Raw genomic sequence first — 17500 nt, 5'->3', positions numbered from 1 at the left:
CATTTTATGGGATAAATAAATGGATAAATATATAAAAGTGCAATTAGTATGTTCACTCTGAAAATTTCAACGAGAAAAAGTGCACTTCAAATGCGCAGATGATGCACTTAATAAACCGAAAAGAACAAAGTGTGGAACGTTGGACACTTCATGCTCTATGTGTTAGTGTAAAGTGCACAGAATAAGAGTATATTGCACAGATAAAAAGTATATAGTGCACTAAATAAGCCTTCTGTCTACAGCAGACGATGGTGTAGCTTCCAACTTATGTAATTCTTTTGTGATTTTCTATCTGTACCTTCGCGAGTGGCTATAGAGCCCGACTTCTGAATGCAATCTCTGCTGCATTTTCTGCTGGTGAAAGACGATGTGTGCTGAGGCTGAAGTTGCTTTTCCTTCCTCTTGACTTTATTTCAAGGTTTTTATTTCTGGCAAGGTTTTCTATTATGTCTGACAACAAGCTGCCAGGCGGAGTGGTCTTCTGCCCGGCTCTCCCACGTGCCAACGTTGATGTCAGACAGCTTCATGTCTTTCTTGCAGATATCTTTGTAGCGCAGTCGTGGACGTCCAGTCAGTCGGGAGCCCTCTGCCAGCTCTCCGTACAGTAGGTCCTCGGGAATGCGAGGACCTACTGCCCGTTCTCCTGACGTGGCCGAACCAACGAAGGCGCTTCTCGCTAAGTATGGCAGACATGCTTCTAATGCCGGTGCGTTCCAGAACCTCTGTGTTAGGTACTTTGTCCTGCCACTGGATGCGCAAAATACGCCGCAGGCACCTCAAGTGAAAGCTGTTGAGTTTCTTCTCATGCCTCGCGTGAGTGGTCCACGCCTCACTGCTACAGAGGAGTGTGCTTATAGACGCGCAGCTTGGTCCTCTCTGTGAGGTTAGCGTTGTTAGCGTTGATCCTCTGGTTCATTCTGGCCATGGCCGCTGCTGCCTTGGCGGTCCTGCAGTTTATCTCTGTGTCGATGGAGAGAGAGCTGGAGATGGTGGAGCCGAGGTAAGTGAAGTTCATGACAACTTCCAGGTTGTACCCATCAATGGCGATGGTTGGAGGGGAGTCTATTTCCTGGGCCATGACTTTGGTTTTCCTTCAGACTGATGGTCAGTCCAAACTCCTTACAGGCGTAGGAAAGACGACTGACAAGCTGCTGCAGGCCATCTACGGTGTGGGCCGTCAAGGCTGCGTCGGCCGCGAAGAGCATCTCACGAATGAGTACCTTTGTGACTTTAGTCTTGGTGCAGAGACGAGCGATGTTGAACACCTTGCCGTCAGCCCTGGTGTGGATGTATACTCCCTCACTGCAGTCCTTGAAGGCGTACTGGAGGAGCATGGAGAAGAAGATGCCGAAGAGCGTTGGCGCGAGGACACAGCCTTGTTTGACTCCGCTGCTGATGGGGAAGGACTCAGATGTTGGCCAATAAAGCAAATCATGGAACGAGGCGACGACAGCCAACAGTTGTGGGGAGCAGCCGATCTTCTGTAGAAGCCTGAATAGTCCGCTTCTGCTAACCAAGTCGAACACCTTCGTAAGGTCAATGAAGGCATCTGCTGCTCTCGACACTTCTCCTGCAGCTGGCGTAGTGAAAAGATCATGTCTACAGTTGACCGGCCGGCTCTAAAGCAACACTGGGACTCTGGGTAGATGCGGGAGGCTAGGGTTTGTAGGCGCACCGGCCTTGCCAGCGATGTTGAGGAGGGAGATACCCCAATAGTTGTTGCAATCACTGCGGTCTCCTTTGTTCTTGTACACCGTGACGATGTTGGCATCATGCATGTCCTGAGGGATGTGGCCCTGATCCTAGCATAGGCAGAGCAGTTCGTGTAGGGGCTGAAGTAGCACCGGTTTGTAATTTCTGGCGGGATGCCGTCACTCCCGGGGGCCTTCCCACAAGCGAGGCAGTCAATGGCTTTACTGAGCTCTTCCAGGGTAGGTGGGGTGTCCAGTGCTTCCATGACTGGTAGATCTGGGATGGCGTCCAATGACGACGTGCACGCAATAAGGGTATAGTGCACAGAATAAAGTATAGTGCACGCAATAAGGGTATAGTGCACAAAATAAGGGTACAGTGCACAGAATAAGGGTATAGTGCACGTAATAAGGGTATAGTGCACAGAATAAAGTATAGTGCACGCAATAAGGGTATAGTGCACAAAATAAGGGTATAGTGCACGTAATAAGGGTATAGTGCACGCAATAAGGGTATAGTGCACGTAATAAGGGTATAGTGCACGCAATAAGGGTATAGTGCACGCAATAAGGGTATAGTGCACGTAATAAGGGTATAGTGCACAGAATAAGTGTATAGTGCGCAGAATAAGGGTATAGTGCACAAAATAAGGGTATAGTGCACAGAATAAGGGTATAGTGCACGTAATAAGGGTATAGTGCACGCAATAAGGGTATAGTGCACAAAATAAGGGTATAGTGCACAGAATAAGGGTATAGTGCACGCAATAAGGGTATAGTGCACGCAATAAGGGTATAGTGCACGTAATAAGGGTATAGTGCACGTAATAAGGGTATAGTGCACGCAATAAGGGTATAGTGCACGCAATAAGGGTATAGTGCACGTAATAAGGGTATAGTGCACAGAATAAGTGTATAGTGCGCAGAATAAGGGTATAGTGCACAAAATAAGGGTATAGTGCACAGAATAAGGGTATAGTGCACGCAATAAGGGTATAGTGCACGCAATAAGGGTATAGTGCACGTAATAAGGGTATAGTGCACAGAATAAGTGTATAGTGCGCAGAATAAGGGTATAGTGCACAAAATAAGGGTATAGTGCACGTAATAAGGGTATAGTGCACGCAATAAGGGTATAGTGCACGCAATAAGGGTATAGTGCACGTAATAAGGGTATAGTGCACAGAATAAGTGTATAGTGCGCAGAATAAGGGTATAGTGCACAAAATAAGGGTATAGTGCACAGAATAAGGGTATAGTGCACGTAATAAGGGTATAGTGCACGCAATAAGGGTATAGTGCACAAAATAAGGGTATAGTGCACAGAATAAGGGTATAGTGCACGCAATAAGGGTATAGTGCACGCAATAAGGGTATAGTGCACGCAATAAGGGTATAGTGCACGTAATAAGGGTATAGTGCACGCAATAAGTGTATAGTGCACGTAATAAGGGTATAGTGCACAAAATAAGGGTATAGTGCACAGAATAAGGGTATAGTGCACGTAATAAGGGTATAGTGCACGCAATAAGGGTATAGTGCACAGAATAAGTGTATAGTGCACAGAATAAGGGTATAGTGCACGCAATAAGGGTATAGTGCACAGAATAAAGTATAGTGCACAGAATAAGGGTATAGTGCACAGAATAAGTGTATAGTGCACAGAATAAAGTATAGTGCACAGAATAAGAGTTAGTGCACAGAATAAGGGTATAGTGCACGCAATAAGGGTATAGTGCACAAAATAAGGGTATAGTGCACAGAATAAGGGTATAGTGCACGTAATAAGGGTATAGTGCACAGAATAAAGTATAGTGCACAGAATAAGGGTATAGTGCACAGAATAAGGGTATAGTGCACGTAATAACGGTATAGTGCACAGAATAAAGTATAGTGCACAGAATAAGGGTATAGTGCACAGAATAAGTGTATAGTGCACAGAATAAGGGTATAGTGCACGTAATAAGGGTATAGTGCACAGAATAAAGTATAGTGCACAGAATAAGGGTATAGTGCACAGAATAAGTGTATAGTGCACAGAATAAGGGTATAGTGCACGTAATAAGGGTATAGTGCACGTAATAAGGGTATAGTGCACGCAATAAGGGTATAGTGCACGCAATAAGGGTATAGTTCACGTAATAAGGGTATAGTGCACGCAATAAGGGTATAGTGCACGTAATAAGGGTATAGTGCACGCAATAAGGGTATAGTGCACGCAATAAGGGTATAGTTCACGTAATAAGGGTATAGTGCACAGAATAAGAGTATAGTGCACAGAATAAGAGTATAGTGCACGCAATAAGGGTATAGTTCACAGAATAAGTGTGTAAGTACACACTGCAGGTGTTCAGCTTCAGTCCTGATTAAACACACCTGAACGAGTTAATAAAGAGTCACAGGCAGAGGGTTTGAGCTGAACTTGAGGGCCAGAGATGAAAGCTCTGGAATAATGTACAGTGTGTATTTTGGGACACTGATTTTGTGCTGTTTCTGAGGTGTTTGTACACTTGTTGTCGTGTGACAGTGGCAGACGCTGATGTTGAATGAAGCTATCGGCCACACACACTGAACAGTCCTGTGACTTCACAAACACAGATCTGTGCCGTCGCCATGGCAACACTCATCCCACTATTAACCCTGTAATAGCCTCAGGATGCGCGGAGAACAGGGAAACTCCTGGAATAATGATGGTTTCTCAGTGCTTTATTCGTTTATAGCAGGATTCTCTTTATTTTCCTGTTGTGATACTGACAGGAATATTTCAACCATCTCACAAATCTTGTTCTCTATTAAGTAAATGATGATAGTTTTATTGTGTTTTATGTATTATATGGAAAAAAAGTCTTATTACATGACTCTCTGAAATGCTTGATTCTGATTAGTCAGTTGTGACATTCCGAGGTCAATTATTCGTCAATAATGACCGTCGTCAATAGCAACACTCTGCTCCAGGTATCTGAGACGCTTCTTTCATGTCTCTCTTGTTTTATTCAAACGCAGCCTCAGTTATCAACTGTATTTACTGTAAAATAAACCCAGAGGACTTCAGTTTTAACAGGCCTATGGTAATATTGTTCAAGAATGATTGTTTTGCACAATAATTTTAAAACGGTTTCTGGTAACACTTTACAATAAGATTCGTTAGTTAACAACAAATAACTACCTTAGTTAACATGAACTAATAATGAGCAATACTTCTTCAGCATTTATTAATCTGAGTTAATGTTAATTTCAACATTTACTAGTACATTATTAAAATCAAAGGTTGTATTTGTTAACATTAGTTAATGCACTGGGAACTAACATGAACAAACAGCTGATTTATTCTGATTTTTTATTCACTAACATTAACAAATATTAACTAATACAGTTACAAATGTATTGCTCATTGTTAGTTCATGTTAGTAAATACATTAACTAATGTTAACTAATGAACCTTATTGTAAAGTGTTACAGGGTTTCTTCTCATATCAGTATTTCATGTCCCAGTTTGTAAACGCAAAACGCACCCCTTTAAGGCTGATCAAGACTTTACTTTGCAATAACACCCAGATGGATATACATCATTCCTTACTTACACTGGACAACAGCACGTGATCTGAGAAGACAGAGTATTTTCATTTCTAAATTAACTATTAATAGCAGCGTAATGTTAAAAACACGCTGTGGTATTTCAGTCATGCTAGTGTCAAAGATCCTGTAATGTTTGTGTGTGTAGAGCGAGAGACAGATGGAGCAGATTGAGTCTCCCGCTAACTCTCTCTGGCACACGCGTGTGTTTGATGAGCGGCTCTTCATTAATAATTCACACGGTCCTCCTGATTCTCGCCAGGGGAACTTCTGTCACTCGATAGAAACCCGAGGAGCACAAACAGAGCTCTTTACACCAGAATACACTCTCAATGCTTTGATTCCATGCATCAGATGCTGAGGTCTCCACCCAGCAAAAGACCTGATATAGTCCGGCTATGAGTAGGTTAACTATAGACCCGATATAGTCCGTCTATGAGTAGGTTAACTATAGACTTGATATAGTCCAGCTATGAGTAGGTTAACTATAGACTTGATATAGTCCAGCTATGAGTAGGTTAACTATAGACCCGATATAGTCCGTCTATGAGTAGGTTAACTATAGACCCGATATAGTCCGTCTATGAGTAGGTTAACTATAGACCCGATATAGTCCGGCTATGAGTAGGTTAACTATAGACTTGATATAGTCCGGCTATGAGTAGGTTAACTATAGACTTGATATAGTCCGGCTATGAGTAGGTTAACTATAGACCCGATATAGTCCGGCTATGAGTAGGTTAACTATAGACTTGATATAGTCCAGCTATGAGTAGGTTAACTATAGACCCGATATAGTCCGGCTATGAGTAGGTTAACTACAGTCCCGATATAGTCCGTCTATGAGTAGGTTAACTATAGACCCGATATAGTCCGTCTATGAGTAGGTTAACTATAGACTTGATATAGTCCAGCTGTGAGTAGGTTAACTATAGACCCGATATAGTCCGGCTATGAGTAGGTTAACTATAGACCCGATATAGTCCGGCTATGAGTAGGTTAACTATAGACCCGATATAGTCCGTCTATGAGTAGGTTAACTATAGACCCGATATAGTCCGTCTATGAGTAGGTTAACTATAGACACGATATAGTCCAGCTATGAGTAGGTTAACTATAGACCCGATATAGTCCGGCTATGAGTAGGTTAACTATAGACTTGATATAGTCCAGCTATGAGTAGGTTAACTATAGACCCGATATAGTCCGTCTATGAGTAGGTTAACTATAGACCCGATATAGTCCGTCTATGAGTAGGTTAACTATAGACCCGATATAGTCCGTCTATGAGTAGGTTAACTATAGACCCGATATAGTCCGTCTATGAGTAGGTTAACTATAGACCCGATATAGTCCGGCTATGAGTAGGTTAACTATAGACCCGATATAGTCCGTCTATGAGTAGGTTAACTATAGACACGATATAGTCCAGCTATGAGTAGGTTAACTATAGACCCGATATAGTCCGGCTATGAATAGGTTAACTATAGACTTGATATAGTCCAGCTATGAGTAGGTTAACTATAGACCCGATATAGTCCGGCTATGAGTAGGTTAACTATAGACCCGATATAGTCCGTCTATGAGTAGGTTAACTATAGACCCGATATAGTCCGGCTATGAGTAGGTTAACTATAGACCCGATATAGTCCGTCTATGAGTAGGTTAACTATAGACCCGATATAGTCCGGCTATGAGTAGGTTAACTATAGACCCGATATAGTCCGGCTATGAGTAGGTTAACTATAGACCCGATATAGTCCGGCTATGAGTAACACACTTCTAGTCAAAAAAAACTTGAATTTGGTTACATGTCGTTTTTGCCAGAATAACTTGCGAGATGAATGATATTTCATCATGTAAGCAAAGTAAACAGTGATTATAAGGTGTTTGGTTTCATTTCTTCACTCAATTCATTTCTTTATCTAATTGATGACTAGTCTAATCTTGGGCTCTGGTTTAGACGTCTATTAAATTTTCACTGACAGCCCAAGTTTTGCCTTGTTTTAGCCTAGACATCTGGGCTGTGTTTGGACGGCTATTAGACGTCTTTTAAACGCAAAATTGCTTGCTGGGCAGTGTCACTTTAGAGTTTAAACCATTCGTGAACACACACACACACACACACGGTTACATGACGAGTGCGAAACGGGAACATTTCATCTAGATTTCATAAGCTCGATCCCTCGATGGCGGAGCAGAATTAGGACAGATGTGGATGAAGGTCATTCTCCTCCCTCAGCGCTTTAAGAGAGTGTGTGTGGATTGGACGTGAGGGTGTGTGTGGATTGTTGACAGATGACGAGTCTTTTGAGGAAAGACATATTTAACTGAGTCGGGAGGGAACAGAACTAGAATGGGCCGTGCTTTCATCTCCAGGCCTCTTTAGGTGAAACGGGGGCGAACCGCTGGAGTTTGAGGAGTTTCTCAGATCACTGTCGTCTTTTTCGCCTTTGTTGCCATTGGCATTTGTCTTGCTTAGTTGGGGACATTAAATTTAACATTTAATATTCAACAATATTATTGATCTCCTGCACTGACACCATTATATGAGAACTGAACTGAGCTGGACGATGACATCACGGTTTTCTCCAGAGCCGCTATACAAATAAATTAAGTAAATTAATAACTTTTCTACAACACAAATGAACCATCACTGAACTTACTTAAGATGGACTGTGACGCTATTTTCTTCTGGAAACAAACTTGGTTGCATTATTTTCCTGTTATCTCTGTAAAGCTGCTTTGAAACACTGTATTGTAAAAAGCTCTATATAAATAAATGTGACTTGACTTGAAAGTAGCCCGAATCTTTCTTCCTTCTTGACTGCGACTCTTAGGCTACGTTCAGACTGTCAGTCCAAATCCGATTTTTGTGCAAATCCAATTGGAATCCAAACAGAATTAGCTAATGTGAACAGCAAACAATCACATGAAATGCAATTTTTACAAATCCGTTTCAAGCTACATTCATATGTGGTTTTGAAATCCTATTTAAATTGCATTTCTGGAAATCCGTTTCAGTCTGACCGCTCTGATCGGATTTCGCGTTGTGACTTTCTCACGCCACGTAAAATGTAAACGTTAGACGTTGTTATAGGAAAAATGCTGAAAGTCGTTGCCGAAACAATGCTGTGTTTTTCCAAAGTGCCGGACAAGCAGAAAATGACAATATAACAGAGACATATTTATAAACCGGTGGAGACGCTGCCTCAGAAGACTCATAATCCAGCACACGGATACACATTTACATGGTGTAAAATTTGACAACATCTGAATTGCAAACCCCTCCATGTTGCGGTTGTTCCGGTTGTTGCTGTTTTTGGCGTTTTCCTACCAACGCAACGTCACTGCCATAGAAACCAATGCAGATATTCCAGAAAACGAAAGAGCATACACACACATCGGATCTGAACAGTTGCGATACACAGTTGCGTGGACATTAGGGGTGTAACGGTACGTGTATTCGTACCGGACCGTTTCGGTACAGGGCTTTCGGTTCGGTGCACGTGTGTACCGAATGACCGAATGCAATATTTTGTGTGCGGAACATAGGTACATTTTCGTGTTTCCACACGAACATATTAAGTGGCGGAAGTCTCCGCGTTCAGCGCAAATCCCGCCCTGCAGCTGATTCTAAAGTTTTACATTCTCTGGTTTTACCCGTCGTCACTGTAACCTAAACCAATGAAATCGACTGCAGGGCGAAAAAAAGCTTTTCCGCTCCGTGTTAGACATGTGCCGGTATTCGGTAATGCGATAAATCGCGGTAATGAATATGCACGATATTGTTATCGCGGGCACTTCAAAATACCGTGAAAAATAATAGATCAGAATTTATATTTATAGAACGCGCATTAGCTTATTTTCCATCAACCGCTTAAACAAACACTGCGTATATGCTGCGCGTATAACACATGCGCACTCTGATGTAAACAATCCCCACACAAAGCACTGTGTGCATGCGGCCCAGTGCGCACTCTAGTTAATGTAAATAATCCTCACATGGAGAAGAAGCATGGCGGAAGGAGGAACGCTGCTGACGATTTATCCCCCTTCTAAAAGCAGGGCTGTCAACTCTACGCATTCAGCGTGAGACTCACGCAATCAACACTTTTCACATGCTCTCGCGCCACACATCCATTTTCTCATGCAGAGAAAAATCACGGAGCAAAGAGGACACTGACACCGACAGACTAGACAGAGCAGGTTACTTTTGATATGAAAAAAAATCTCAGCTCTCATGTTCTGTCCATTTTATTACGAAATTCAGACAATAAATACCGTTTTGGCGTTTGTAAATGTGACAGATCGCTGTAGCGCCTCAGTTCAAGTAAACCGATCCTCTGTTACTTTTTATTTAAAGATACAGTACAACTTACCGAAAGGTATTTATGCCTCATACATAATATCGATCAATCAGTGTTTTTCAACCACGGAAAGAGGTCAATAAAACTGCAGGTGAACAATTATGTCACAGAACGTTACATTTACCTCAGGAAAGCCAATTTAATGACCAAACACATTAGTTGACTAGAAAAAATAGCTAGAGGAGTATTTTGCTAAATATGTGCACTATATTACATTTGTATTATATTTTTACTTGTGTCATAATTTATTATAATGAAAACCAAATTGTATTTAATTTAATTTGTTAATTTTTAACCTTTAATAATTATAGCAATTAAAATATCGTGATAATACCGTATACCGTGATAAAAGCTCAATCAATTAATCGCAGCATGGAAATTTGATACCGGCACATGCCTACTCCGTGTGCGCCGCCGCACTCTCCGTTCCGTGTGTGTGTGTGTGTGTCGGCGCGCTGCGCTCTCTGCTCAATGTTCAATGTTCGACTCCGTGTTTGCGCTGCGCGTTCTGCTCTGTCGTTAACGGCCCAAACACTCCAATCATGTACCGATCACGCACTGGAAAAGCAAAGTCCGCTCAAATAAGGTGAAATTTCTCAGTAGTAGACTTCTGTTTGCTGAGCTGGTATATGCTGGCAACAATGGTAAAATGACCTGCTCTGATCACATGCTCTGGTAATAATAGCTTTGTAGGACTATATTTTATTTTGATAATTAGTAAAAGAAAAGAAAAAAAATCTTAAATTGATTATGTTGATTGATTATTGAAAAATAATAATACATTAATATATGTATGTTTAATATTATTTTAATATAGGGCTATTTTCTGTTCCTTTTTTTCCCGGTGTTTCATTTAATTAGGTGATTCTAAGTTGAATTATTGATGATAACAAGCTTGGAGGAATTGCAATTAATTACAGCAAATTGTGCAATTAATTCGTTTATTTTTTTTAATCGATTCCCAGCCTTAATTTTTAAATATGAGCAGGCCTACAAGCTGGGATTGGTAATGCTGCACTGTAATCATAGTTATTTATTTAAATTTTTTCATTAAATTTATTATGTGATATTGGTTTGAGACTGAGTATTTTATTTAGTGGAGAACTTTGCAGCAGTATTTTATTTCTTATTCTTTTTTTTTATTTTATATATATTTTATTATATTTTATTAAAAAGTGTTTAAAAAAGTGTAAACAAATTGTTAAAAAAAAGTGTGTAGTAATAAACAACCTGCAGTTTAATGTTTGCATTTATTTCCCTTACTGTACCGAAAATAAACCGAAACCGTGACTTTAAAACCGAGGTACGTACCGAACCGTGATTTTTGCGTACCGTTACACCCCTAGTGGACATCAATCATTTTAGACCAAATTCCAATCGGATACACAAATAATCGGATTTGGACTGGCTTAAAGTGGGTGTGTGAATCCCCAGTCCAGCTCCACTGATGGCTAGTGGGAATGGATCTGTCAGTGTACTGTATATCACCACGCTTCTGCTGTATAGTTTCAGACAGGAAAGCGCTGAAATGACTCGAGCGAATCGAATGGCTCACAAGGAAACAGATCCAGAGTTATTTCTCGCTGTTTGTGCCGTAGAGTCTGTGAGAACGGCTTGGTATTTTTGGACTCGAACTTACTTGTATGCTTGATTAGGTTAAGACAGAACAGAAAGATTCCGTTCACTCGAACCCCAAAAGTACGGTGGCCGAGAGAGCTCAACGCGCTGCAACTGAAGAAAACACATGCAAATAGAAAAACACCTGCAAATTAAGAAAACATCTTCATCAGTTTCACAACACATGTGTGCTCCAAATACTCACAACACAACCAAATACAGAAACGCGCTGCAAAAGTTCACAACACAAATACAGAAACGCGCTGCAAATAGAACAGAACACAACGGAAATGTTTCCGGGGAACCCAATAAGTGACGGACCCGGCTAGGATGTGCTTACCATAGATATCATATATAAAGGCTAGATGTCTCATGCGCGCTGCTGGCCAATGGAGGTCGACGTCCGCACGTGGCGGCCATCTTGCCACAGTGGACTCGCTCACTCGTTTAGTGGTGCATATACTTTTAAATAACCATAACTTGCTCAATTTTCTACCGATTTTCAAACGGTTTGGTTTGTTATAAACGTCAGAGATGTAGTTATGACACTACATACATACACTGCTTACATATGAATAATTATAACATACATGTTCAAGCATTCGGAATTATAGCCACGTTAATAACGTTTGTAAGAAACCAAACCGTTTGTAAATCCGTCAAGATTTCAGCGAGATAAGAGGATTTGTGTGCATGCTGATCACTCACCTAATGCACAGCTTCACTGTGGTAAGATGGCCGAACGGTGATGCCGGAAGTGACTGCGCCATAAGACATCTAGCGTTTATATATGATATCTATGGTGCTTACAGCTGTCTACTTTTATTATTATTTTATTTTTTTGCAAAACATACAGAGATGACACGTTTATGACATACAACTTTGTATACAATATACAAAATGTATTTACAATATGTTCAATGTCCTAAGAATACTAAAAAGAACAATGAGCTGAAGACTAAAATAAATAAATAAATATAGAGAAAAAGAACATGAGGGAAAGACATTAATCTATACATCAGTTACACTGTACACATTTTGTCATGTTATGTTAAAATAAGTTTCATAAGAAATGTTAGAATGCAGCTAGGGTCCAAATATGAGACGGCAAGTTTTAAAGTTGAGACACTCACACACAGATATTACGCATATTTTAAAAACTTTGTTGTATAAAATGTATATTTATTTGCAACAGTTATGTTAACAGCAATAATACTATATTTCTGGTAAGAACAGCTGTTCAGCTGATGGACACGCGCTGCGTTGTCATGGGAACATCCCAGGTGAAAATAATGAGGAAATTACGTCGTCTTTCGTTGCTTAGACATTCTCTGGTTGCTCCCTTCATCAACATGGCACACAAGTGCCCCGCTCCCTCCAAAGTGCCCAATTCAAGGGCTCTGCCGTCTGCCCTTTTAAGAGAGTAGGGCATAGGTAAAGCTCACGAGCAATAAGCACGTCCCAGCCGGTCCCAGCCGTCCGTCCGTCACTTATTGGGTTCCCCGGAAACATTTCCGTTGTGTTCTGTCCTATTTGCAGCGCGTTTCTGTATTTGTGTTGTGAACTTTTGCAGCGCGTTTCTGTATTTGGTTGTGTTGTGAGTATTTGGAGCACACGTGTGTTGTGAAACTGATGAAGATGTTTTCTTAATTTGCGGGTGTTTTTTCTATTTGCATGTGTTTTCTTCAGTTGCAGCGCGTTGAGCTCTCTCGGCCACCGTACAAAAGTCAAGTCAAGTCATCTTCATTTATACAGCGCTTTAACAATAGAGATGTTTCACAGCAGCTTTACAGTGATAACAGGAGATTACAGTAACAGAGATTGTTTAGGCTTTACAGCAGCTCTAGAATAAAGTTATTGTCCAGATAAAGTTAGTTTTGATTGATTCACTTCCGTTGTAAAGATCATTAGTTATTAACTCAGGGGCCGCTAACACACACCGCTCTCACAGGAAACTTGAGAGCTTGAGAGCGTAAACTCTGAAACAGTTAGAATTTTTTTTGTGTAATCTTTGTGTAAACTTAAAAAATGTGAATCTGTGAAAACAGTGACGGCGTGCACATGCATATTATTGATAGGCTTGAGCAGGGACAATGATGAATCAGCCTACAGGGAGGAAGTGCAGCGTCTGGCTGCATGGTGTGCAAATGATAACCTTGCGCTCAACACCTCCAAAACCAAAGAGCTCATTGTTGATTTCCGGAAAGCAAAGGCAGGCACCCACACACCCATTTACATCAATGGGGCTGAAGTAGAGCGGGTCACTAGCTTCAAGCTCCTGGGTGTCCACATTTCACAAGACCTCTCCTGGTCACTCAATACCTCTATTATGATCAAGAAAGCTCAACAACGCCTCTTCTTCCTCAGGAAACTGAAAAAAGCTGAACTGTCCCCTCAGATACTCCGTAACTTCTATCGCTGCACAGTTGAGAGCATTCTCACTAACTGCATCCCGGTGTGGTATGGGAACAGCACAATGGCTGACAGGAAAGCACTACAGCGAGTGGTGAAAACTGCACAAAAAATCATTGGCACATCACTCCCAGCCATTACTGATCTACATCACTCACGGTGTTTGCGACGTGCTCACAATATCATCAAGGACCACACACACCCCAGTCTAGGACTGTTCTCCATCCTCCCGTCTGGGAGACGTTACAGGAGCCTTAGAAGTCGCACCAGCAGGCTCAGAAACAGCTTTTCTCCCAACACCCTAACGCTGCTCAACATCAAGCCCCAACACTAGCCCCTGTCCCTGCGCTGCTCCGCCATTTCTCTCCTTTATTTATTTCCTTGCACTCGGATTATAGACTGTCTGACTACCTCTGATCACTATGCACTTTACCAATACATCTCAACTATGCACTATATGAAATCTCTACTTATATGGTCTATGGACCTTCTGAATTTTTACAGAACTCTATACATCATATTTGCAAAATGCATTTTTAATAATCATACTGCATTCTGTATTTTTCTGTATTTTTTTTTAAGCATTGCTATAAAAAAAGCACTTTAATGATTGATTGACTGGTTAGATGTAAAACTGCATTTTGTTGTACAGGTTGTACTTGTGCAATGACAATAAAGTTGAATCTGATCTGATCTGATTATGTGTTTATAGGTATGCACGTTTGAATATATATGTGCGCAGGATAACCTCGGGATAAACAGAAAGACTGACATTAGCGACGACGCTATTCTTCTTATGATGTAACGAGTACATCAGGATTTATGGGAAGTGTTCCCGGTTCCGGCTGACCTAATCTTGAATTATAGAAGTCTATAATGTGTTATGTGTATGCTAGGTCAAAGAGATGTGTTTTTAGTCTAGCTTTGAACTGGCAGAGTGTGTCTCTCGGCCTCTGTCTCCGCACCGGCCGCGGGTGATAAAGACGTGAGGTGGGAAAGGTCGACAGGAGTCGCAGATTAGCGTCACACACACACTCGGGCGTCACACACACACTCGGGCGTCTCTGCGTGTGCCAGCGGATCTGAGATGCGGTTTAATCCGGGCCTGTGTCTCGGCCAGCAGGGGGACAGCAGATGTCCTCTATAAGTGGGTCAGCTTTGTGCGGATCCATCTGGCCCTGTCATGTTGAACTCAGATGCTGGAAATATGATTTCTAGAAGGAGACCTTTGGGATGACGCCGCTCAACCGGTTTGAGGAACTGGGTTGTGTAAATATACTTGGCTGAGGTTTGCTTTAGTTTTCGATTTTGCTAAACAGTGTTACATACAGGCTTCTCTTGTACCTGCTTGTCTAAACCTCCTCAAACCAGTGCATGACAGTACTAGGGCTGCCCCCTAACAGTCCACTAACCGTTAGTCGACTAGAAGACTAAGATTTTATTAGTCGGTTAGTCGCAAAAAAAACAACCTCTACAGGAATTGGCGAAATCACAAAGGCTGGAAATCCAAACATTCTCCTATCGATCATTTATCACCATCAAATATGGCTAATATAACTTGAAACATGTAAGTAGCAGCAACTTTACAAGTCCACTCTCAAATGCTAACCTAGACAAATGTGCACTATTATTAGGCGCATATCCAAGTGTTTGTGTGGAGAGTGTGTTTACTGCATGACACACACATCACTGCATTTAACTTAAAATACTTAATCATTTTTGGTCATACAGATAAGAGTAATGCAAACTGTAAAGGGTCTACTTTTATTTCTGTAAACTAACAACAAAACAATAACAACAAAACGTTGTGCTTTTATAAAATAATGGTGCTTTCTGTCGATTCGGTCTGGAACTTGAGCGCATCACATAAATGAACTGAAACTCACAGACATCAGAAATATATATGAAATGTCTACATTTGAATGAACAGATTCCAATGGAAAATAATTATTCTCAGATTATGTAATCCATTTGAAATGAGCACATAAGCGCGTCCACCACTGCGGACAGTGCGGAGAGGACGAGTGGGCATCGTCGTCTTAATATCTGCAGACGAAAACACAGAAAACATTACCAATAAATTATTCAAATGTTTTTTTCATGTTATCATTATCATTATATTTGCCGGTGCGCTGTCCATGTGTGCGCTGATTGCGCTGTGTTTTATATAGGCAATTAAAGGCACATTATTATGATTTATGGATTATTAATATAAACGCGTGATTAGTCGACTAATTGCTTAAATGAACGACTACTAGTTGACTAGAAAAATCTTTAGTCGAGGGCAGCCCTAGAGAGTACTAGACCTGAACTGAGGGAAACCAGCGCCAGAGACTCTCAGATCACACACAAGCTCCAGTGTTTCACAATCATAGTGTTTGACACCATTCATCTTTGGTGCTTTCTTTAATTACACCGTTCCCTGGAGATCGAGCGGGGTAGTTAATCAGTCAAACAAGCAGTAAAGCAATTATTGGGTCAGAATGAATACAATTCTGACATCTTTAATCACTAGGGGAGTCTGTGCCTGGAGAAAAACAGGAGAATCCACTGAGATGAAGTCATGTTGCTGTCTAACTTAATAAAGCTTGTGGATCTTCTGAGATCGTCTCTAATGTTGAACCTTTAACCTCAGGCTCCTGCCGCCAAGCATCCATGTGTTTATTCATGTTACAGCGCTGATAATGTGATAATGTTCTAGATCAGAGGTTCTCAACTGGTGGATCGCGACCCAAACATGTGGTTTAGCGGCTGTAAGACATGCTACTGTTCTGACCAGAAGAAACGCTTCCCATGTGGTTGTTGAGGTCAGAGATATCAGACGGGTTGTGATCCTCAAAAACCATCATCTAAAAGATAAAAGAGTGGAAAACGCTGCAGTAAAGCGAGTCCAGCACGGTTGAGAGGGTCTGATCTAGAAGCTTCTTCTGCTCAGGGTTTCCTCACGTGGTTCTGTGTTTTGCAGCTTCAGATCGAGCTGGATCAGGAATATCAGGACAAGTTCCGGAGGCTCCCGGTGGAAATCCAGGAGTTCGTTCAGGATTCTGCTGCCTGTAAAGCCCAGTCGAGGAACAGCAGAGGCGGTCTTCCCGTTTCCACGGAAACGCTCTGGTCGGAGTCGGGATCTTCCGAGAAAGGGTTCGACACGACACTCTGAGCTTGAGCTTGTTCTTCATACGCCGTTGAGTTTCCCTGGTTTAATGTGCACCTTTAGAGTGACGACTGGATGACTTACTTGAACAACACAAAAAAAATAATGTTTCTTTTTTCTTACTTTTAAAACTTAGTTTTTACAAGAACTTGCTGCTTATGTGGATTTAAATATGCGTGTATGTTTAGACGAGTCTTACTGCTGAGTGTCTTGCTGATGTTTGAGCAGTTATTTACTATGAAATGTTAGACTACTTAAGTGCACTACTTAGGTCACATCCAGACATGGCTGCCACTGTTTAGACTTTACATGAATTTGTTTCTTTTATATATATATATAACGACACATGGACATTAAAACAAGTGATTCATTTGCATGTACAAAAATGTGATGTGAAGGGAAAACATTCATTTACAACATTTATGCATTTGGCAGACACTTTTATCCAAAGCGACTTTCACTGCGTTCAAGCTACATATTCTGTTAGTTCCCTGGGATTCGAACCCGTGATCCAGGCGCTGCGAGCGCCATCATCTACTGTTTAATATGGAGATTCTTATGTGCCACATAGAGGAATATTTGACCATGAGAAACGGTTTATGACCCTTCTGTCAGAAGAAAAAACAGTTTGGACCAAAGTAGTTTCAAATAAAGAAGAACTGTAAAGTAACAGACACTGTCCTTGA

The 17500-nt window shown here is 41.3% G+C and overlaps 1 protein-coding gene across 2 annotated transcripts in view; it reads left to right on the top strand.

Moving 5' to 3' along the window:
• The window catches only part of plcb1l (phospholipase C beta 1-like), a 157009-nt gene that overhangs the window by 139195 nt on the left and 314 nt on the right, over nt 1–17500 (top strand). For both annotated transcript variants that reach the window (XM_084090219.1, XM_084090220.1), the window contains one exon: nt 16629–17500. This exon is cut by the window's right edge. In XM_084090219.1, the coding sequence (XP_083946345.1) occupies nt 16629–16820 (192 nt within the window). In that variant the 3' untranslated portion in view covers nt 16821–17500. The remainder of the gene's footprint in view (nt 1–16628) is intronic.

Source organism: Abramis brama, assembly GCF_963993115.1.
Source record: "Abramis brama genome assembly, chromosome: 18".
Taxonomy (NCBI): domain Eukaryota; kingdom Metazoa; phylum Chordata; class Actinopteri; order Cypriniformes; family Leuciscidae; genus Abramis; species Abramis brama.
The sequence above is the reverse complement of the archived record's forward strand: the minus strand, read 5'-3'. Positions and strand labels throughout refer to the sequence as shown.